Here is a 20,296-nt window from a genome sequence, read left to right as displayed (position 1 = left end):
AGGCTGGGCGAGGCTTGGGCGGGCGCCGGGTTTCCCGCGGTCGAAGGAGAATCGCTCTTAAAGGGCCAGCCCACTCGCGTCCTTTTGTTCCGGGGCCGCAGGGCGGGGCAGGCCCAACTTTCGCTGTATCCTGGTCTACTCTCCAGAACGGCCATGATTTCCCAGTTCTTCATTCTGTCCTCCAAGGGGGACCCGCTCATCTACAAGGACTGTATCCTTGGCCAGCGGGGCCGGGGGGAGGGGCTGGGTGGGACTAGTGCCCCCGAGCCAGCCAGTGTCGCCAGCTCCTTAGCTGTCCTTCCACCCGGTCAGTCCGCGGAGACAGCGGAGGCCGGGATGTGGCCGAGCTCTTCTACCGGAAGCTGACGGGACTGCCTGGAGACGAGTCTCCGGTTGTCATGGTAACCACTGGCGGGGGTGGGGTGGAGGGGATGCGCTTGGTGGGTCTGGGTGGGGGGCGCCTCCTCCCAGGGCTGTTTCCTTGAGAGCTTCCAGTTGGGGGGTACATTCCTCTAAATAATATTAATAGAAGTTTATTGAGCGCTCACAATGCACCAGGCACAGCTCCCCGCACGTCTCAATCCTCAGCCACTCTGGAATAGGTACTATTATTAACTCCATTTACACATTAGGAAGCTGGGCCCTGGGGAGGTTTCGTATGTGGCACAAGCACGTTGCTAGTAAGTAGGGGAATCAGGATACCAGCCCAGGTCTCATGGGCCAGGAATCACTGCAACTCTTTCTTGCTAATGCTTTTTCCCCCTGCCTCTGCCTCAGCACCACGATGACCGTCATTTTATTCACATCAGACACAGCGGCCTCTATTTGGTGGCCACGACTTCAGAAAACATTTCTCCCTTCAGCCTCCTAGAGCTGCTCTCCCGGTGAGGAGGGCGGGGCTGGGCACACGGGCGTGGGGGTCAGAGAGGAGGAGGGTATGCACACTCCGTCCTGTTCTGCAGGCTAGCCACGCTCCTGGGTGATTACTGTGGCTCCCTGGGTGAGGGGACCATCTCCCGCAACGTGGCTCTGGTCTACGAACTTCTGGATGAAGTGCTGGTGAGGTCCAAGGATGTCCCTCCCTGTCCCCCGTTCCCTGAAGATGCATCCCATGGTTGGGAGGCTGAGTCCATTCATTTTCACCCCTTCCCCCCCGACCACCCAAAGACTGCCCTTCTTTTACCTATAGGACTACGGCTATGTACAGACCACATCCACGGAGATGCTGAGGAACTTCATCCAGACGGAGGCTGTGGTCAGCAAACCCTTCAGCCTCTTTGACCTCAGCAGCGTTGGCTTGGTCAGTCCAGGGACAGATGAGGCCAGGATTGAGGAGGGTTAGTGGGAAGTGTCATACGTGAGGATTGATTGCTTTGGATGATTTCCAGTTTGGGGCTGAGACACAACAGAGCAAGGTGGCCCCCAGCAGTGCAGCCAGCCGCCCGGTGCTGTCCAGCCGCTCTGACCAGGTGAGGGAGGGATTGATGGGTTCAGATCCTCTGGTTTTTCTCTCAGCCCCCAGAGTCCAAGATCCCAGCATATCTTTCCACTTTCTCTAGACGTGGATGATCCCTTTCCTTACCCGCGTCCCCAACCCAGGGCTCCAGCCTCCACTGTCCTGTCCTTTCTGCCTGTCCGCGTTAGAACACAGGCTGATCAACCCCCAAATCCCTCTTTCCTTAGAGCCAAAAGAATGAAGTGTTTCTGGATGTGGTCGAGAGATTGTCCGTCCTGATAGCCTCTAACGTAAGTTTGGGCCCCCAGCCCTGCGGCTGAGGACAGGCGACCTTTGGGAAGTGTGTCGGGGAGGTCACGTCTGGGCATTGACCTCCTGTCACTCTCAGGGCTCGCTGCTGAAGGTGGACGTGCAGGGAGAGATACGACTCAAGAGCTTTCTGCCCAGCGGCTCTGGTGAGCAGCCTGCAGGCTGGACCAGGGTGGGGTTTGGGACAGGCTCCTTGGTGGCATGTATGGGGTATTTGGCTGCTTCTTCTGTTCTTTCCTCTGACAGAGATGCGCATCGGCTTGACGGAAGAGTTTTGTGTGGGGAAGTCAGAACTGAGAGGTGAGAAAGTGGGTCTTTCTCTCCTAGGTCGAGGTCACTGTCAAAGTTTTCATGGAGGGAAGTTAGAGACAGCTCCCCACCCCCTCCCAAAATATGGGTTAGGAGAGGGGTCTTTCTCTCTTTCCAGGTTATGGGCCAGGAATTCGGGTGGATGAGGTCTCATTTCACAGCTCGGTGCATCTGGATGAGTTTGAATCTCATCGAATCCTCCGCCTGCAGCCACCTCAGGGTGAGGTCAGGATCGGGCTGGCCTAGCATATTCCACCTACCGAGGGGAAGGGAGGCAGTTCAGGTGTGAGGAGACCAAACTCACCTCCATTCCTCTCTGGTCTCAGCTGACGGTGATGAGGTATCAACTCTCAGATGACCTCCCCTCCCCGCTCCCCTTCCGGCTCTTTCCCTCCGTGCATTGGGACCGAGGCTCAGGCAGGTGAGACCGTTTCCCCGTTCTAGAAGTTCTCTGGAGCCCAAGCCAACATGTGTACGCATGTACGTGTGTGTGTGCACATATATACACGTATCTGTTTACCCCTCGGACTGGCTGTGAAGGAGTGGTGGTGGTGGTGATATTGGCTCCGAGTTAGTAAAAGCACCCTCCCCCACAAGTGGACCCAGCTCCGTGAACGTAATGGCTCGTGGAGTTGGGTGGATTTCAGCCCTTCTCTGTCTTGGGGCAAAATCCACGCAGCCACACGTGGGGGCCCTGTGTGAGGGATGGTGAGATGCTGGTAGGATAGGGCCTGAGTAATGGTGTTGTGCCCTCCCACCCAGGCTCCAGGTTTATCTGAAGTTACGATGTGACCTGCCCCCAAAGAGGTAAGTGGGGGTAGCCAAGCTTAGTCCAGCTACGTAGGGTAGGAGACAAGGCCAAGATACCTGCTGTTTCCACCTTCAGGTGCGGCCAACCAGCCTCAGAATCCAGCTTAGAGGCACTAGAGTTTGGGAAGGGGGTGGGGTGGCACTTGTGCAGAACTCCAGTCATGACAGTAATGAAGATGGGACACGTCACGACCTTCCTGGGGCTGACTCTGGTCCTTTTTTCCTTGCAGCCAGGCTCTCAACGTCAGGCTGCACCTTCCCCTGCCACGGGGGGTGGTCAGGTGAGCGTGTGTGCACCGTGGGCCCACGGGTGGGTTTACCAGCTTCTCCGGACAACAGGACAGCACTGGGGGAGGAAAGTGGGAGCTGTGGGATGGCAGGGGCTAACCCAGCACCTTTCCTCTCCCAACTCCAGCCTGTCTCAGGAGCTGAGCAGCCCAGAGCAGAAGGCAGAGCTGGGGGAGGGAGCCCTTCGCTGGGACCTTCCTCGGGTGCAGGGAGGCTCTCAGCTCTCAGGCCTTTTCCAGGTATCAGCCGCTGAGTCTCAAAGGCCCTCTCCTCCCACCTCCACTTTCAGCCCTGACCCATAGCCTCCTAATGCGGTCGGTCTGCGTGGTCAGCTTCCTGGCCCCTCGGCTCCCCTGCCCTCCTTCCTGTTGATGCCTTCAGCACCCTCCTCCTGCCTCTGCCCCTCACAGATGGACGTCCCGGGCCTCCCTGGGCCTCCCGGCCAAGGCCCCTCCACCTCGGCTCCTCCTCTGGGGCTGGGCCCCGCCAGTCTCTCGTTTGAACTTCCCCGGCACACATGCTCTGGCCTCCAGGTTCGCTTCCTCAGGCTGGCGTTCAGACCATGCGGCAACGCCAATCCCCACAAGTGGGTGCGACACCTAAGCCACAGCGACGCCTATGTCATTCGGATCTGAGCCTCCCAAACGAGGACACGGGTGGCAAAGGAGGTGATCTGTGCATCAGGACAAGGACAACGTTTCCTCTCCCAGCATCCTGGCCTGTGGCTGTGGCTCTGGCTGGAAGGGTCCTGAGTCCTAGAGAGCAGGGGGGCTCCACGGGTTCAACCGCCCGTCCGTGGGATCTGACCCAGGAAGGACTGAGGTGGATCACAATTTAAAAATCAAACTTTTATTCTGAGGAACTGACTGTACAATACTGAAAGAGAAAGTCACGTGGGGGAAGCTGACTACTATTTCCTTTCACCCAGCGCGCGCGCACGTGTGTGTGTGTGTGTGTGTGTGTGTGTGTGTGTGTGTGTGTGAGAGAGAGAGAGAGAGAGGGAGAGAGGGAGAGAGGGAAAGAGAGAGAGGGAGAGAGGGAGAGTGAGTACAGGGGAGAGAAGAAGGTCAGCAGACGTGTGACAGCATCAAGGCGCAGGCGGAGGGGAGCCACATCCGGGGGGCTGAGAGCCATTAGCCTTCGGAGTCCCTGGAGCGGGAGGGGGGCTCTCCCCAGCTTCCGGTTTCCCCCCACATAGGGCGCTGACCCCAAGCGGGGAGGGGGCTGAGGTCGGGGGAGGGGCTGGAGAAGGATGGGAGGTGGGGCCTCCTTTGCCCTCCCCTGTGGGGGGAAGAGAGACCACGATGTACTTCTGGACACTCCCGGGACCAGAGGGGGCAGTGCTGGGGGGCGCGCTTGTGGCGGTGGAGACCAGCTTGACGATGGGCTGCACGCTGGGGACGGTGGTGGTGACAGGAGAGGTAGTGGTGGAGCCTGAGCCAGGGGCCGAGGTGCTGAGGGACAGGACCTGGGCGGGGAGAAAGGCAGTGCCGCTTGCCTTGCACTCTTCCCACACCCGAGGCCGGGGGATACTTCCCTTGCTCCAACCAAATAATCGGTGACATGGTGACACAGTCCCCACCACCCCTGGTCCCACACGGCTCCACATACCTGTTGGGTGGATGAGGCGCTGGAGGATGATGACATGACAATGAACTTGGTTGGGGGAGGGGAAGGCTGAGGCGGGGCAGCAGCTCGAGCAGACACCAGTGTCTGGACAGGCAGCGCAATGGAGCCAGGGACCTTCAGCAAGCCAGGGGTCCGAGGGCCAGGCTGGGGGGCCTGTGAGAGGGTCAGCGTGGGCCGGGGCTGTAGGAAGAAGCAGCAGGAAGAAAACGTCACCATCTATGAAAGATACCAGCTATGAAAAGAAGGGCTCCTCTTGCTCCTCGTGGGTCTCACTGGGTTTGGGACATCATCACAAAGGGGGCCTGGACACCCCCAAAGACGGCTGACTCAGGGGGCCTGTGTTTTACAAAAGTCAGTGTGTGTGCCCGAGTTCGTGGTGTGAGTCCCGCCTGGATGGGAACCACTGCCGTGTTTTTCTTCATTTTCACCTTACCACTTGCTCACCTGTCCTCCCCGGACCCTGTACTGACCTGAGTGATGGTCAGAGTGGTCCTGTTGACCTGCTGAGCCTGCAGAGCAGCCTGGGCCCGGGCCTTGACAACGTGGGAGCAGAGGAGGGGCCCGAGGGACCCAAATTCTGCCCGATAGGCATCCTGATTGTCAGGCGGTGGGCGCAGCTTTGCCAGAACAGGGGCACAGTGTTTCTGCAGAGAGAAGGCAAAGAGCAGCCAGGTAGAGGGAGGGCAGTGACTCTGAGAATCATGATGGGGGAAGGGGTGAGAAAGGAGGTCACCCACTATTTCAGTGTTCCTGCTGGAAGCCAGGCTGTGCTGGGTTATCAGTGTGTAAGGAATGCTGTGGTTTTTCTTCATAGAGAACTTGGGCACTAGCTGGTGGGAGTGGAGAACTTGCTGAGTAATTATGCTGGTGATATCTAAGGTCCACAGGGCATGTGCCTTGCACAGAATGGGCCAGAGTGGTGCAGAAGCATCAGGGGCAGTGCAGGCTTGAAGTCACAGGCTGAGAGTTAAGACTCTTATTTCTTACTTAACCCCTTAGTGCCTCAGTTTTTCCAGCTGCGAAACAATATGGGACTCTGAGGTGTGCCCTGAACGTAAGAGGCGAAGATGGGATAGATGAATGAAAGATGCTGTATGTTTGCTAAACATTATCCTTGTGTGTGTGTGGTGGGGGGTGGAGAGGGGGATCAGCGGGAAGAAATGGGGGAGGGTGGGGGTGGGGCTTTGTCACCAGGAGGAGGCTCTGCACGTGGTCAGCCCCTATGCGGTCGATGTTGCTCAGCACAGGGCCATCCAGGACCCCGCGGATCCGCTCCCCCTCCTGCTGTAGCCGCGGCAGAATCAGAGTCTTAATCACCTGTTGGAAGAGAAGGGGAGAAGCCGGGGCCCTGGGGTCACCACAGTGTCTCCCAGGTCAGGGGGCTGTTGCCCACTCTGACCTCACGATCCCTCCCCTCCCCCAGGGCTCCCCCCCCGCTGGGGCCTAACATCATGTCCCAGCTCTGCCAGGCCTGCGATGGAGCCGTAGCGCGTTGTCCACGGGGTCTTCTCATCCACCCAGCTCTGTAAGGAGATGGAAAATAAACCCAAATAAAGGGGTGTGAAAAGCTAACTACTAAGGACCAAAGTCTCTCATACACAAATTTTCCTAGTAAACCATTAAGACATGACAGCTCCTTCCCAGCCACCCTCTCCTCCCCAAAGTAGCCGCTATTCTGACCTCTACCACCAGAGATTAGTTTTTCTGGTTTTTGAACTTTAAGTTAATGGAATCACACAATTAGGAAAAAAAAAAAAAAAGACACCAGAGATGCAGCTCAAGTCCCAGTCCCCGTCCCCCTGCCCCCTTGCCCCTGGGTTTCAGCATCATTTCCTGCAGCCACACTGGTTTGAGTGAAGCTCTCATTGTTCTGGTGACAACCCCAGGTAGTGATGGGAAACGGCTCACCTTGGTGAAGGTCTTGGTGATCCGGGACTGGATGTTGTTAGTGGTTGTGCTGAAATGCTTGCAGATCTGGGCCACCAGGCGGGCGGCGAAGTCCCGGAGCGCCCAGTGATTGTCCACATCTGGCCGCAGGCACAGCTGTCTGCTCACGATGCAGGTCATCACAGCCGGGATCAACTCATGCACCTAAGGGAGAAGCCTCGAGTCAGCTGATTCTGACAAATGGTCTCCTGTGGGTGGTGGCAGGGTCCCCAGAGCCTGGGATGAGAGGTGGGCGGGCAGGTCCACTCACGTATTTCTCTAGATACAGAGTAGGGTTGTCCATCAGCGCCTTCACCATGCGCATCAGGTAGATGAGCAGGGCCAGGTTGTTCTGCACCACGTTCACGCGCACCTGGTTGCGGGGAGAGAAGCGATGGGGCAGCGGGACCCTTCCGGTGAGCTTCCTCTCCCTCCTCCTCACCCCGGAACCTTGTCCTAGGTCCCCCCCTCCCGCGTCCTCTCACCCCCTCTGAGATGAAGGTGCTGAAGCGCGGCAGCATCTGGTAGAGCCCCGGATCCGTGGCGATGCTCTGCAGAGCCTCCTGTGGGGGGAGGGGAGCGAGTGAAGAGGGGCCGACACTGCGGGGGGCGCGGGTGGCCTCGAAGGGGTAAAGCCAGGGCCGGGTGGCGGGGCCTCACCGCTCTCTTGGCCTCACATGAGCCCACACAGGCTTCTGTGATCTCCTTGTAGTACAGCTGCTGCTCCACAGACAACTCGTGGATGCTTCGGGGCTTCAGTCGCAGAGGCGCCCCCTCCAGCAGGGGTGGCGCCTTCTTCTCTTTCCCTGTGTGAAGTGGGAAGACAGGTTTAGAAAAGAAAGCTCCAGAGGAGGCCTCAGCGCCAGACACACCTCAACCCTCACCTCCCCCACCCAGGGAGACCCGGCTTCCCTTGGGCTTCTTGATCCTCTCTGGGGCTCCTGGCCTGAGGTCTTGCCCTCTGCCCTGACCTCACCCACTTCACAAATGACCATCTGGCTTTGGGGCAAGAGGCCTGGCCCAGCAGTACTGACCTTTGCCGTCAGCTGGAGTGGCCCCCTGACCTTTGCCTTTCAAGGGGCCGTCTTCCTCCTGGCCCGGCTTGGCTGACTTCAGGGGTTCTGTGGCCTCAGCCTTCTGCTGCTCTTTGGGAGCTGGTGGGAAAGCAGTCAAGGCAGGAGATGTAAAGGGAGGAGGAGGGAGAGGGGTGGGTGCTGGACGCTGGGCACGGAGGTTACCTGGGGGTGGGTTCTCTGGAATAGCTGGCTGGCAGCCTTCAATGCTCAGCCAGTGAGCTGCGAGGAAGGAAGGTGTCAAGGTGAACTGCTGAGCGCAGACATCGGGAAGTCACTCCACACTAAGGGATGCGTGCTTTCCTTCCTGTTCCTCACCAGGGATCTCACACTGAGGGCTCCTTCACCGCGTGCTTCCTCACACCCATACACATTGCTCCTTCCCCTCCCTGCTCCCCATCCCCTGCTCTCCCCTGCCCTCCCCCAACCTTTGAGGCAGACATCCAGGGGCACTCGGGGCAGAGGGGTATTGATGATGTCGCTCAGATCAACCTCCTTCTCCTCGTAGAAGTAAAGCTCCCGGCCGCCACCAGAGGCGAAACGGAAAGGAATGAACTCCTGAGCGTGGAAGCCATACAGTGGCTACAACAGGACGGAGAGACACTGGGATGAGAAGGGAGCCCCAGCAGGCTCTGGGGCTCCCTCTGGCTGAGGCAAATGTACCTATGGGAGGTCTCAGTACCCTGCCCCCTCAGTCCGGTGCATTCCCATCACCTCGACGTTCTTCAGCTTCAGTGCGTAGTCAATGTCACTGGTGGTGAGCTTCTGCCGCTTCCCCATGTGCATGAACTTCAAGGCATCCTAGGGATGGGAGGACAGATGTCAGCCCGAGACCCTGGGGAAGAAGGCGGCCTGGGCAGCACCCTCCATACAGTGCAGTGAGGCCAGGGTACCTGTGCAATCTCCTTGATGCGGTAGCTGACCTCATCTGTCAGCAGCTGGCAGGTCTCCTCCTGAATCTGAGCGATGCCCATGGACTCGGCCACCACCTTCATGGACTCCGAGGGCAGCACGGTGTTGCTCAGCTTCAGCTTCTTCTCCTCAGCCATTCTGGAGCCCCTCCTCCCCTCCCCTGAAGGAAGATGCCCCAGGGCGGAGAGATGGAGACCCTGGCAGGGGGGTGAGAGGAAACGTGAGAGGGACATCCCAAGAAGAGGGGCTGTCCGTTCAGGAGGGGCCGCAACAAAGGGAAAACAGTGGAGATGTGAGGGGGGAAGGGGCTCGGGGGGTGCCCTTTGTCCATCCCCATGTGAACAGCACCGGAGGTAGCACTTGGACCCAGTTCGACACAATTTATCGAGCTGATTCTACGCCAGGCACAGTACAAGTGAGGTATAGTGGAATGATCTCAGCTCTCAGTTTAAATCCCATCCCCGGCACTACCTACTATGTTACCTGGGCAAGCTACTTAAATTCTCCCAGCTTTGGGTTTCTTCTCTGTAAAATGTGGAAAGCATCTTTTTTCCCTAAGGTTGTTAATGTGCCTGCTTTCATGTGTCTTGCTCCGTCATGCATCATTATTCACACTTGACAAAAATACAACATTGGTTAAAAACAACTCTCCCTGTCTGAGCCTATGTGCCCTTACAATTGAATGTGATGAGAAAATGCACAACCATCCTGACCAATGTGCACTTTTTTCATGGCCACGAACTTCAAACGGGCCCTTAATGCTGCCTGATGGTCCTACATTTCAGTGCACCCAGGTTCCTTCTGTCTCATCTGACACCTCTTCTCCTCCCTGATTTTTGGCCATCAGAAGAGACCTCCCCAGGCTCCCACGACCACGTGCACCCGCTGAGCAGCAAGGGCACCCTCATGCTCTGCCTTCCCTTTCACTGTAGAGATTCTGGTCATGCCCCTCCCAACTCAAGCATCCCTCCAGCATCCCCCACCCATCCCTGCATCATCGTCAATTCCTCGACCTACCAGATCACTCCCATTAGCCCTACAAAATGCAGTTATTTCTCCCATCTTCAAAAAACAAAACAGTGGTCCACCCATACCATGGAATATTCTTCAGTCTTAAAAAGGAAGGAAATTCTAACACACGCCACAACACAAATAAACCTTGAGAACGTTGTGCTAAGTGAAATGTCAGTTACAAAAGGATAAATACTGTATGATTCCAATTATATGAGGTTCTTCGAGTAGTCAAATTCATAGAGACAGAAAGCAGAGTGGTGGGTGCCAGAAGCTGGGAAGGGGAGAAGGGGGAGTTATTGTTTAATAGGTACAGTTTCTGTTTTACAACATGAAAAGCGTTCTGGAGGTGGATGGTGGTGATGGGTGTGAATGTACTTAATGCCCCTAACGTGTACACTTAAAAATGGTTAAGATGGTACGTTTTATGTTATGTGTATTTCACAGTTAAAATTTTTTTAAAAATCTTGGACTTCCCTGGTGGCGCAGTGGTTAAGAATCTGCCTGCCAATGCAGGGGACACAGGTTTGAGCCCTGGTCTGGGAAGATCCCACAGGCCGCAGAGCAACTAAGCCCGTGCACCACAACTATTGAGCCTGTGCTCTAGGGCCCGCGAGCCACAACTACTGAGCGTGCGTGCCACAACTACTGAGCGCACGTGCCACAACTACTGAAGCCCGCGTGCCTAGAGCCAGTGCTCCGCAACAAGAGAAGCCACCGCAATGAGAAGCCCGCGCACCACAATGGAGACCCAACACAGCCAAAAATAAATAAATAATTTTAAAAAGAGAAAAACATCTTTTCTTCATCCCACTTTCTCTACTAGTGATACTCTGGGGGTTTTTGGCTCCTCTTTGCAACAAAACTCCCTGAAAGAGCTGTCTTATCTCTAATTCCTCTTGAACCCACTCTAGTCAGGCTTTTGACTCCATTAGGTGCCTGAAACCACTCATCAAGTTGTGACTCTACATTGTCAAATCCAAAGTCCCATCTCCTTCCCCATCTTCCTCGACCTCTCAGCAGCACAGGGCATAGTTGCCTACTACCTTCTGGAGACACTGTCTTGACACCACTGCTACTCCACCTTCTCTTGGTTTTCCTCCTCCTTCACTGGCCACTTTCTCCACGTTTCCTCTGCTGCTGCTTCCTCTTCTCCTCGTCTGCTTGATGTTGCAGTGCCCTGGGCTTGGTCCTTGTACAGCTATGAGCTATACTTATTCCCTTGGTGACCTCAACCATTCTCACAGCTTTCAGTATCGCTTATAGGCTGATGATGGCAAATTTATATCCCCAGCCCAGAGCTTTCTTCCTAGCTCCAGACCTGCATATCAAACTGGCTACTTAGAATCCCTTCTAAACTGAACTCCTGATGACCCCACTCCACCAGCTCCAGCCTCGGCTTTTCTCATCTTCATAGCAACACCATTCATCCAGGCGGGCATTCATTATGTGAGCCCTCAAAGCTAATCCACCAGGTGATCCAATCTGATCCTCCACTCCCACTGTGTGACCAACTCCCAGCATCTATCCCCTGGGGAACTTCAATGCCTCCTGATAACGTCTTCCTGCTTCCATCCTTGCTCCCTACATCTATTCCCAACATAGCAACCAGAGTGATTCTGTCAAAAAATAAACCACTTTGGGTCATTTCTCTGCTCAAAACCCTGTACTGGCTCCCAATGTGCCACAGTGTAAATTCGAAATCCTTATTATGGTCTACAAGCTCCTTCGTGATTTACTCTCTCCCCATCACATCTCTGACCTCCTTTCCTTCCTTCTTCCACGTTGATCCAGCCTCACTGTCCTCCTTGCTGTTCAAACCTTTGCTCTATTCCCTCTGCCTGGAATGCTCTTCCCCAGATGTTCCCTGGCTGCCTATTCCCATCACCCTCTTTAATACTGCACCCCACCCCCACTCTGCTTTTTTAAAAAAATTCCCATGGAATTTAACATCTGCTGATACATATTGTATTATTTCTTATTGTTTATCACCACCACATCTCCGCTTCCCGCACTGTGTGGACAGGGATCTTTGTTACGTTCACTGATGTATTCTGAGACCCCGGACTGGTGCCTGAGACACACTAGATACTCAATAAATACCTGCTGAATAAAGGAATGAACTGTAAGGCTTAGGAATTAGGTGCTCACTAAACCCTCAAGTACCACTGTTGTCAAGTGAACAAGATATAAGCCCAAGCTTGGAATCTACTTTGTGTCCAAAAGGAAAGTGGCTCGCTCAAGCTGGCATTAGGAAGACTAATGTCAAAGGTGTTTTGGACTGACTGCGAGGTGTACGTGGAGGGCGGGTGTGGGCCTGTTGGAGGGGCGGGAAGATGGGAGCGAAATACAAGTTAGTTCTTCTCAAACCATCCCAGGTCTCCTCCCCCGCTTTTATAAATCTTATCTGCAGGGAACACATTTATTCAACATACTCTGTGCCTGGAGCCGGGTATACAGGAGGCGGTCATGTCCCAGTTCCCTGGCGAACTCCTACTACTCCTTCAATACCCCGCGGTACCCTCTGCCAGTACAGGCTCAAATAACACGCCACGGCCTCAGGAAATCTCAGGTCAGTGGAGTCGGCAGGAAGGCTTCCCAGAAGAATAACTTGACCTAGATCCGTGTAGCAGTTTCCCCAGCAGGGAAGCAGGTCTAAGGTCCCCAGGCAATGGGTACAGCGAGAAAGAAGGCGTAGAGAGCCCACCTCATCCCCCCAACATCCCTCCAATGCAAACACACAGAGTCCCCACGCGCACGGACACACAACCAACCGTCCTCCTCCGGGTCCCCACACGGGCCCTTCAAAGGGTCTAGTCCCGGGTACCACTCAAACCCGCCCCCGCCAGTCGAGCGCCCAGCGCAGGAAGAGCTTCTCACCACCGCCAAAGCGCCGCTCACCCGGCGCTCGGCGCCATGTTGGCCCCGCCCCCTCCAGGAGCAGTTCCTGGCAGAGACCGAGAGCAGGTCACTGCCCCTTCCACGAGACGGAATGAGCCCCCTAGGCTCAGGGCCTGAAATTATATAAAAATGCTGTCTCTGTGCCTACGTGTAAGGAGCACACCCTCTTGCTGTAATTACTTCAGTTTATTCCTTCACTATCCGGCAGCCAGGACCTTTGGGAGGTGCCACAAAACCAGGCGGGGAAGCCCGCAGGGCCGCGAAGCCCCGCCCCCTTCGAGCCGGCACTGCGCTTGCGCTTCCCACGCCAGGCTGGGTTAAAGTTGCAGCCGACAGCCTTGGGATTTAAAGGGCCCGCTGCCTGACCGAAGTTGGTTTGAAGGCAGGAGGTGGTTGGCTGTGGACGGCACTTGGTCATGGGACCTGTGCGGTTGGGAATGTTGCTTTTCATTTTGACTGTGTCTGGGACGCCGAAGGAGGAGGACGATGACACAGAACGCTTGCCCAGCAAATGCGAAGGTATCTAAAGGGAGTAGCCCCTATTCGCATCCCTCTGCCCCACCTCCGTCTGGGCCAGACCAAATGGACCGTGATGGGTGGGTCATCTGACCTCCTTCAGGACCTGAGGGAGGTTCTGATGGAGCCTGGTGGAATTCGAATGGGGTCAACGGAGGGAACGCATAGCGCTACCCCAAAACTATGGCACTACAATTCCCATGAGACATCCAGAGGGAGCCCGCTTTTTCTTGCTGGTTTGGGCCCCCCAATGGTTTGTGGGAATTGTAGTGCAGAGACTATCGGCTCAGGACCGACCACTTTACTGAGCATCGTGTGTGTGTGTGTGTGTGTGTGTGTGTGTGTGTCTGTGTGTGTGTGTGTGTGTGTCTGTGTGTGTGTCCTCCATGCCACCAGACCTAAATCTGAAGAGACTGCAGGAGTGAGGTGTCAGGCTCATTACCTGTGGACATCCTCTGCTCCACCCCAGCGGAGACGCTCCCAAATTATAGGCCCCACGCCCTCCTCAGGGGTTTGGGAGTGAGTACGTCAGCCTTTGAAGCTCATAAAAGAAAGAGGAGGCCACACAACTGGGAGAGGTTCCCCGTAATTGTGAGGTTTTGCAGAGGGTGTGCACTGTATGGATTTTACCGTGAGCAGCATCTTCTGTGACTGTATCACCTATGGGGCCCATCTGGGAGGGGGCACTTCAGAGTGCCCTGGTCCCCTGGTTTGTTGACTCCCTGGCTTTAATTTCTTCCTGGATTCTTTTCCCCTTCGGCTCACTCCACGCTGCATTTCAGTAGCAATGTTCCTCCTGACTTGGTCCTCATCTCTCCTCTCCTTTCATTTGTGTCCCTACTCTTAACCCCCTACACCTGTCAGTTCTTCTAAACACAGACTCAATTGTGTACGTCCTTGCTTTAACACCTCTTCAGGCCTCCTGCTGTGATTAGACTACAGCCAACGTTTCTGGCAGAGCATCCAAGTGTTTGTGGTCTGGCCTCCATCCTTCTTACATTTCCATACCCCACCTCCCATCCCCAAAGTGCCCATGCTTCAGCCATATTGAACCTCTCAGTGGTCACTGAGCCTGCCTCATCCTCTCACACCTCTCTGCCTCTGCACATTGTTTTTTTCTTTGCCTGGAATGATCCTTGCCCTTCTGTATTTGGTTCTTCAAGACCCAGTTTAAATGTCACCTCCTTTGGAAGCCTCCTTCCTGATCTGTCACCTCCCACTGCACTGGAGGGAAGGAGAGTACCTGTGTCTCCCTGTGTATCCTTAGCATAGTGCCATAGGCACATTTGGGACACTTTTGCTCCTTGCCCCTGTGTTTAGTTTGCTTGGCACTTCTGTATAGGCCTGTCCTTTTCTTGGGACCCACTGGTGCTGGGAAGACAGTGGTGGAAGAGACACAATGCTCATCCTTGAGGAAATCGTAGGCTAGTAGGAAGTCCATGAACGACCATTGAATGAATTTTGTATTTCCTAGTGAGATTAAGTCTCTTGATAGAGTCCATTACACAATATTGTCACCACCTTTTTATCTATCCCCAGAGACATTGGCAATGTCCTGTGGATAGATCATGGGTCTTATTACTCTCTGTATTGCTATTGTGCATCCAGAAGGGGCTCAACAAATAACTGCAGAAAACAGCAAACACTTAGGCAGTGCTCACCACGTGCCAGGCACTATTCTCGGGGCTTTACATTGATTGATTGATTTAATCCTCACCGCACCCCTGTGAGGGAGGTACTATTATTATCTTCATTTTAGAGGTGAAGAAACCAAGGCACAGCAGGATTGTCACCCAGCTACTAAGTGCCTGAGTCAGGATTCCAGCCTTGCCAGGCTGGCTCCAGAGCCTGCACCCATAACCATTGTGCTCTGCTGCCTTTGCTTATCTGCCGAATGAGTTGCTGCTTTGTTTGTTTGTCTTTCACGTCCCCTTGGATATCTAGTATGTAAACTGCTGAGCCTGGAGCTACAGGACGAGCTGAGTCGCACTGGCCGATCTCGAGAGGTGCTGGAGCTGGGGCAGGTGCTGGACACAGGCAAGAGGAAGAGACACATCCCTTACAGTGTTTCGTGAGTTCTTCTTGGTGTTCTTCCACCTTCCAATCCCCGAAGGAGCCCTGGGAGCGCCCACAGCATCCAGGGAGTCTTTGTTTCCCCTCTTCCCACAGAGAGACAAGGCTGGAAGAGGCCTTGGAGAATTTATGTGAGCGGATCCTGGACTACAGTGTTCATGCCGAGCGCAAGGGCTCACTGAGATATGCCAAGGTCAGACTCTTCTCCAGGGCAGGATCCCATCTCTCAGAAACTACAACCTGTACCCCCTGAGGTCCTCACGATGTCTGCCCAGCTCCCCACAGCTCTGGAGTGTCCCCTCCCCATCGTAGACTCCCTCATCTCATCTCTATGGAACTCACCGGGGTCTCCAGTAGTTGACAAAGCTGATATGGCAAAAAGGGGAGGAGGCAGGGCAGTGGCCTGGGCTGATCTCAAATTCCCATCTCTCAGGGGCAGAGTCAGACCATGGCAACGCTGAAAGGCCTGGTGCAGAAGGGGGTGAAGGTGGATCTGGGGATCCCTTTGGAGCTGTGGGATGAGCCCAGCGTGGAGGTCACGTTCCTCAAGAAGCAGGTAGGATAGGATACTGCACTGCCCAGGAAGGTGAGAAGGGAACCTGAGATGGGAGCTAGATCCTAAGGAGGTCCATCTTTGAGCAGAGCAGGGACTCTGCCATTGACTGAAGTGGGCCCAGGAGCATATCAAGAAGTAATAATGGAGGCTAATGATATATACTGCCACTTACCGAGCACCTACTGTGTGCCCAATTTGGGGCCACAAACTTTCCAGCTGCTGCCTCATTTTACCCTCACAACAACCTGATGTGGTAGGTACTATTACCACTTCCCATTTTACAGGCAAGGAACTGAGACTCAGAGTATAATAACTTACTTGGCAGCGTAGGTGCTGGTTAATGTCTGTTGAATGAATGAGGATCACACATCTAATAGGCCAAGTTTAACCTCCTGGTTCCCTGCCTTTCCGAAGTGGGGTGGGGAGACAGGGAGTGAAGAGCAGAGAGGAGGGTCTGCAGAGGCCAGCAGAGCAGATACCCTTCTGACCTTTACACCTGATCAGTGTGAGACGATGCTGGAGGAGTTTGAAGACGTCGTGGGAGACTGGTATTTCCACCATCAGGAGCAGCCCCTACAGCATTTTCTCTGTGAAGGTCATGTGCTCCGAGCTACTGAAACTGGTAAGCCTGGCGGCTGGCCCCTTTCTTGCCAGGTCACAACCTTCCCTCTCCCCAGGACCAATATCTAAATTGTTTTCTATCACCCAACCTAGCATGTCTACAGGAAACTTGGACTGGAAAGGAGAAGATCACAGATGGGCAAGAGAAGACAGAAGAGGAGGAGGAGGAGGAGGTGACTAACACACCAGGCCACCCCAAGCATGACCCAGAGGAACTCTGACCTTTGCCTTTGAGCCCCCAGGAGGGACAGGGGTCTTGGAGAAGAACCCTCTGAAGTCTGAGCGCTCCCTGCCCCACAGCTTTTAGAGTGTGTGTATGTGTGAGTGACCCCACCCTAGAGCTTGTAGCTCTTCTCTCCCGTGTAGTCTCAGGCAGGATCCTGGTGGTGCAGCATGGCATGGCTATGGGGAGAAAGGTGGGAGCAGTAGGTGGAAGCCCGGCACCGACAGATGAGTCCTCCACCTGCCATTTATCCCCTTGTCAGGTGTGTGTGGTGACAGTATTGAGATGTTTAAATATGTCTGCTACTCCCCACCGGACCCAGAGGTCAACATGGCTTAGAAGCGGTGGACCTTGGCAAAGTCACTTTGCCCCTCGAGGGTCTGTTTTTAGACTCATAACAAAGAAGCTGAATGGACATTCTCTCTACGACCTATACACGGTGCCGGCATCTAGGAGGCTACATGCCAACAGTCTGTGAACGGGAAGGGGACACTGGATGGGGACGGGGTAATATTGATAAGTTAGGTGGGGTAGACACTTGGTCTACTTCATATTAATTTCACTGCAGGGCCACTACGTAATATCAAAGGTGCCAAATTTTCTATAACGCTAGTAAACTTTTTTTAAAATATCAGCTGGGCCCCAAATTTCAAACAACTGCCATGCACACATCTTAGCTGGCCGGTACGGCAGCGCCCAGTGAATAGGACCGTTGGTCGCCGTCCTGTTAAAAGCTAACGGTGCTTTGTAGTTTTGCAGCCCAAGGAGGGTGGCATGGATCAGGGCGCTGAGACAGGTTTCGGGCTTGGGACTGCGCAGCCGCGATCCGCGCATGCCTGAAAACGCGACGGAATTAAGTTACGTGCGCGGCAACGCCTGGGCCGCCATACTTGGGTGACGGCAGCTCGCAGAGGACAAACTCCCACGCGCTTTTCCCGTGTCTCTTCTTTCCTCAGAGTGAGGCAAGACCTAAGAGGAGCTAAAACTAGGTCCAAGGTAGAGAGCGGCTCCGGTTAGAATGAAGAAAATAACAAGGTTATCTCCGGAGGGTGGCGGTTGAGGACCTCACACGCGAGCGGGGTGGTGGCCGAAGACGCTGAGGGACGAGTGCATTCTCCCTGAAGTTCAGTTGGGCGATGCCAACTTAAGGGTCTGAGAGGGGTGGCAAGGAACTGAGATTCACTCCGCGGAGGCTGGGCGAGTGTGGAAACCCGAAGGGAGCGGACAGTCGCCGAAGGCCCCACTTCCTTTCCCCAGCCCGTCCCTCTCCGGCCATGAGCGGTGTAGTGCGCACCGAGCCGCTGCGCGGGGAGCCTCCGCTGCGGGTGCCCGGCGACGCCTTTTCTGTGGTGGTTCTGCTGCAGGGCTACGCGGAGCCCGAGGGGGTCGGCGACGCCGTGCGCGCCGACGGCTCCGTGACCCTTGTTCTGCCCCAGGCCTGGGGCCCGGCCTCCGGCCACCGAGAGCCCCCGCCCGAGGGCTACGAGGCGAAGACCGCCCTGGAGGAGGCGGCCCGTGGCCCCATCCTCGTGGACACCGCGGGGCCCTGGGCTCGAGAGGCACTCTTGGGGGCCCTGGCGGGGCAGGGCGTGGCCCCGGGAGATGTGACTCTGGTGGTGGGGACCCACGGACACTCGGACCACATCGGGAACCTGGGGCTGTTTCCCGCGGCGGCCCTGCTGGTCTCGCACGACTTTTGCCTCCCCGGGGGCCGCTACCTCCCCCACGGGCTGGCTGAGGAGCAGCCTCTGCGGTTGGGGCCGGGACTCGAGGTGTGGGCCACGCCCGGCCATGGTGGCCAGCGGGACGTGAGCGTGGTGGTGGCTGGCACGGCCCTGGGTACCGTCATGGTAGTGGGCGATGTGTTTGAACGTGATGGGGACGAGGACTCGTGGCAGGCGCTGAGTGAAGATCCGGTGTCCCAGGAGCACAGCCGGAAGAGGGTCCTAGCCACTGCCGACGTGGTCGTGCCTGGTCACGGAGCCCCCTTTAGGGTGATCAGGGAAGCCTCGGCGCCAGAGACAGAGGGTCTGGGGAACAGCCGGCCAGATCTCGTGATCGGAGACAAGGAGCCCACGGTGCACCGATAAACCCCAGTCTTGACTGAATGCCTTTCAGGGACCCCAGCCCCCCACCCCCAGACAAGAAACTGACGTCCAGGACACGAGAGGATGTGTCAGAGAGGAGTCATGGGTTGTCACTTCCAGCCCTCGCAGGAGGCCAGTTTTCCAGCGAGGACAGAGTACTTTTGCCACAGCTGTCACCAGTATCACTAGGACCAAGGACTGGCACAGCTGTGTGACACCTCTCGGGCTTCATTAGTAAAATGGCAGAATGTTCTTGGGAGAGTCTTCCAAAATAAAAGTAGAAACTGCATTGAAAATCATACTGCCCTTCAACTATTCTCCAATAAAAAATAAAAAAAAGTCATACTGCCCTAAATGTAAATGTGAAGCGTTCATAGTGATAATCATGCAGATATAATCCAGCAAGTGCAACAAGGAGACACTTTGGCGATACATCGCCTGTTTCTCAGAGGAAGCAGCTTGCTGAGAGAAGGTGCAGGGCAGACAGGTATTCTAGTCATCTGACTTTAAGTTATTAATTCGTTCAATGAATGCTGCTTAACACACCTGCAATGTCTCAAGCACGGCTCGAGGTCACGGGGATACAGCAGTGAGCAAGCCAGACAAACTCAAGGAGACAGGTAAATAATAATAGTAGTAAACCAAATAATTACGGGTTCTGGTTACTGATATGCAGAAAAAGCAGGGTGAGAAGGGTATAGAGTGCTGGGGTGGGAGAGTGGTCAGGAAAAGCCTCCGAGGTGATGTTTGATGAGAGAACTGAATGAGAAAAAGCTGGCCACATGGAGGTCTGGGAGAGGGGCATTCCAGGCACTGGAACAGCAGGTATAAAGGCCCCGAGGCAGGCTTGACCTACTTGAGCAGCAAGAGGACCTTGGGGTTGGGTTGCAGAGCGCTGGGGAAGAGTGGCAATAAATGAGCCTACAGAGTTGGGCAGCAACATCTTGCAAGGCCTTGGTAACCATGGTTAGGGGTTTGGATTTGTCCTGAGATAGAAGGCTTTGGCTTTATACTGATACAAAAGACAAGGCTGTTGACCTGGTTTCATTTACGTTTTAAAATAACCACTCTTGTTCTGAGTGGAGAAGGGGTTGGAGTGGGGCAACAATAGAATGGGCTGGACTAGATCGAAAGCCATTGTGGTCTTCAGATGAGAGAGCTTGATGGCACCTGCCCTTATCCCAGAAGTCCTGTTGTGGCTGTGGTCCTCTTCACAGCTGGGTTCCTGAGCTTGGGCCTTCCGTTCACACAGCCCCAGGGTGGACAGAAGCACTCAGGTTGGGAAGAGGAAAGAAAGGAGGAAGTCCACCTTGTTGTGGACAATGAGCCTCTCCGGGTGGACGCTGTCACGCAAGGCCAGGCTGGAGGTCATTTCCCAGGCGTCCACGAAGGCCACATGGTCAGCAAAGGCAGCTCAGAGGAGCGCGTTCACCTGGAGGGTGAACCAGTTGCTGCTGTACATAGACTTGTAGCCGGTGTTGGCCAGTTCGATGATCACCAGGGTTCAGGGCTCCCAGGCCAGCAGTGCAGCCACGGCTGCCCAGATCCCTGCCAGTCGTTGCATAAAGATGGACAGAAAAAAGGTGGTGAAGTGGG

At 55.2% G+C, this 20,296-nt stretch overlaps 5 protein-coding genes across 17 annotated transcripts in view; 4 read left to right on the top strand and 1 right to left on the bottom strand.

Moving 5' to 3' along the window:
• Positions 1-10: 10 nt before the first annotated feature.
• AP4M1 (adaptor related protein complex 4 subunit mu 1) lies at positions 11-4,074 on the top strand. 2 transcript variants are annotated; one of them, XM_004268896.4, is made up of 15 exons: positions 11-211; positions 313-401; positions 778-884; positions 963-1,059; positions 1,190-1,300; positions 1,389-1,469; positions 1,684-1,746; positions 1,845-1,911; positions 2,012-2,065; positions 2,193-2,299; positions 2,401-2,495; positions 2,837-2,881; positions 3,115-3,165; positions 3,300-3,411; positions 3,583-4,074. In XM_004268896.4, the coding sequence occupies exons 1-15, from the start codon at positions 154-156 to the stop codon at positions 3,805-3,807; spliced, it is 1,362 nt and encodes a 453-aa protein (XP_004268944.1). In that variant the 5' UTR covers positions 11-153; the 3' UTR covers positions 3,808-4,074. The 2 variants fall into 2 exon arrangements, with proteins under 2 accessions (XP_004268944.1, XP_033282392.1); XM_033426501.2 differs by lacking the exon at positions 3,300-3,411 and having other exon boundaries at positions 3,462-3,586.
• Positions 2,191-12,779, bottom strand: TAF6 (TATA-box binding protein associated factor 6). Of its 10 annotated transcripts, none has more exons than XR_007472396.1 (15): positions 8,694-12,594; positions 8,515-8,601; positions 8,229-8,382; positions 7,966-8,022; positions 7,762-7,881; positions 7,388-7,533; positions 7,213-7,290; positions 6,999-7,100; positions 6,710-6,892; positions 6,250-6,324; positions 5,993-6,118; positions 5,272-5,445; positions 4,784-4,981; positions 2,942-3,230; positions 2,191-2,330 (listed from the first exon to the last, which is right to left on the bottom strand). XR_007472396.1 is itself a non-coding variant. In XM_012532596.3 (15 exons), exons 2-15 carry the CDS (start codon positions 8,847-8,849, stop codon positions 4,260-4,262), a joined length of 2,037 nt encoding a protein of 678 aa, XP_012388050.1. In that variant the 5' UTR covers positions 8,850-8,909; positions 12,604-12,779; the 3' UTR covers positions 4,000-4,259. The 10 variants fall into 10 exon arrangements, 9 of the variants coding, with proteins under 9 accessions (XP_012388050.1, XP_033282384.1, XP_049555998.1 ...); XM_012532596.3 differs by lacking the exons at positions 2,191-2,330; positions 2,942-3,230 and adding exons at positions 4,000-4,640; positions 12,604-12,779 and having other exon boundaries at positions 8,694-8,909; XM_033426493.2 differs by lacking the exons at positions 2,191-2,330; positions 2,942-3,230 and adding exons at positions 4,000-4,640; positions 12,625-12,779 and having other exon boundaries at positions 8,694-8,909.
• Positions 12,780-12,932: 153 nt separating this feature from the next.
• CNPY4 (canopy FGF signaling regulator 4) lies at positions 12,933-17,247 on the top strand. The gene is made up of 6 exons (XM_004268894.4): positions 12,933-13,143; positions 15,085-15,211; positions 15,310-15,406; positions 15,647-15,769; positions 16,274-16,391; positions 16,484-17,247. The coding sequence occupies exons 1-6, from the start codon at positions 13,041-13,043 to the stop codon at positions 16,609-16,611; spliced, it is 696 nt and encodes a 231-aa protein (XP_004268942.1). The 5' UTR covers positions 12,933-13,040; the 3' UTR covers positions 16,612-17,247.
• Positions 17,248-17,379: 132 nt separating this feature from the next.
• On the top strand, positions 17,380-18,949 carry MBLAC1 (metallo-beta-lactamase domain containing 1). Its single transcript, XM_033426503.2, has one exon. It carries the CDS (start codon positions 17,888-17,890, stop codon positions 18,701-18,703), a length of 816 nt encoding a protein of 271 aa, XP_033282394.1. The 5' UTR covers positions 17,380-17,887; the 3' UTR covers positions 18,704-18,949.
• An 8-nt stretch (positions 18,950-18,957) lies between these two features.
• Positions 18,958-20,296, top strand: part of LAMTOR4 (late endosomal/lysosomal adaptor, MAPK and MTOR activator 4) — a 57,199-nt gene continuing 55,860 nt past the window's right edge. For all 3 annotated transcript variants that reach the window (XM_033426507.2, XM_033426506.2, XM_033426504.2), the window contains exon 1: positions 18,958-19,320. The gene's annotated coding sequence lies outside the window, so the exon portion shown is untranslated. The remainder of the gene's footprint in view (positions 19,321-20,296) is intronic.

This window comes from Orcinus orca, chromosome 16, assembly GCF_937001465.1.
Source record: "Orcinus orca chromosome 16, mOrcOrc1.1, whole genome shotgun sequence".
NCBI lineage: Eukaryota > Metazoa > Chordata > Mammalia > Artiodactyla > Delphinidae > Orcinus > Orcinus orca.
Note: the sequence above shows the minus strand (reverse complement) of the source record. Positions and strands in the feature narration are given on the sequence as shown.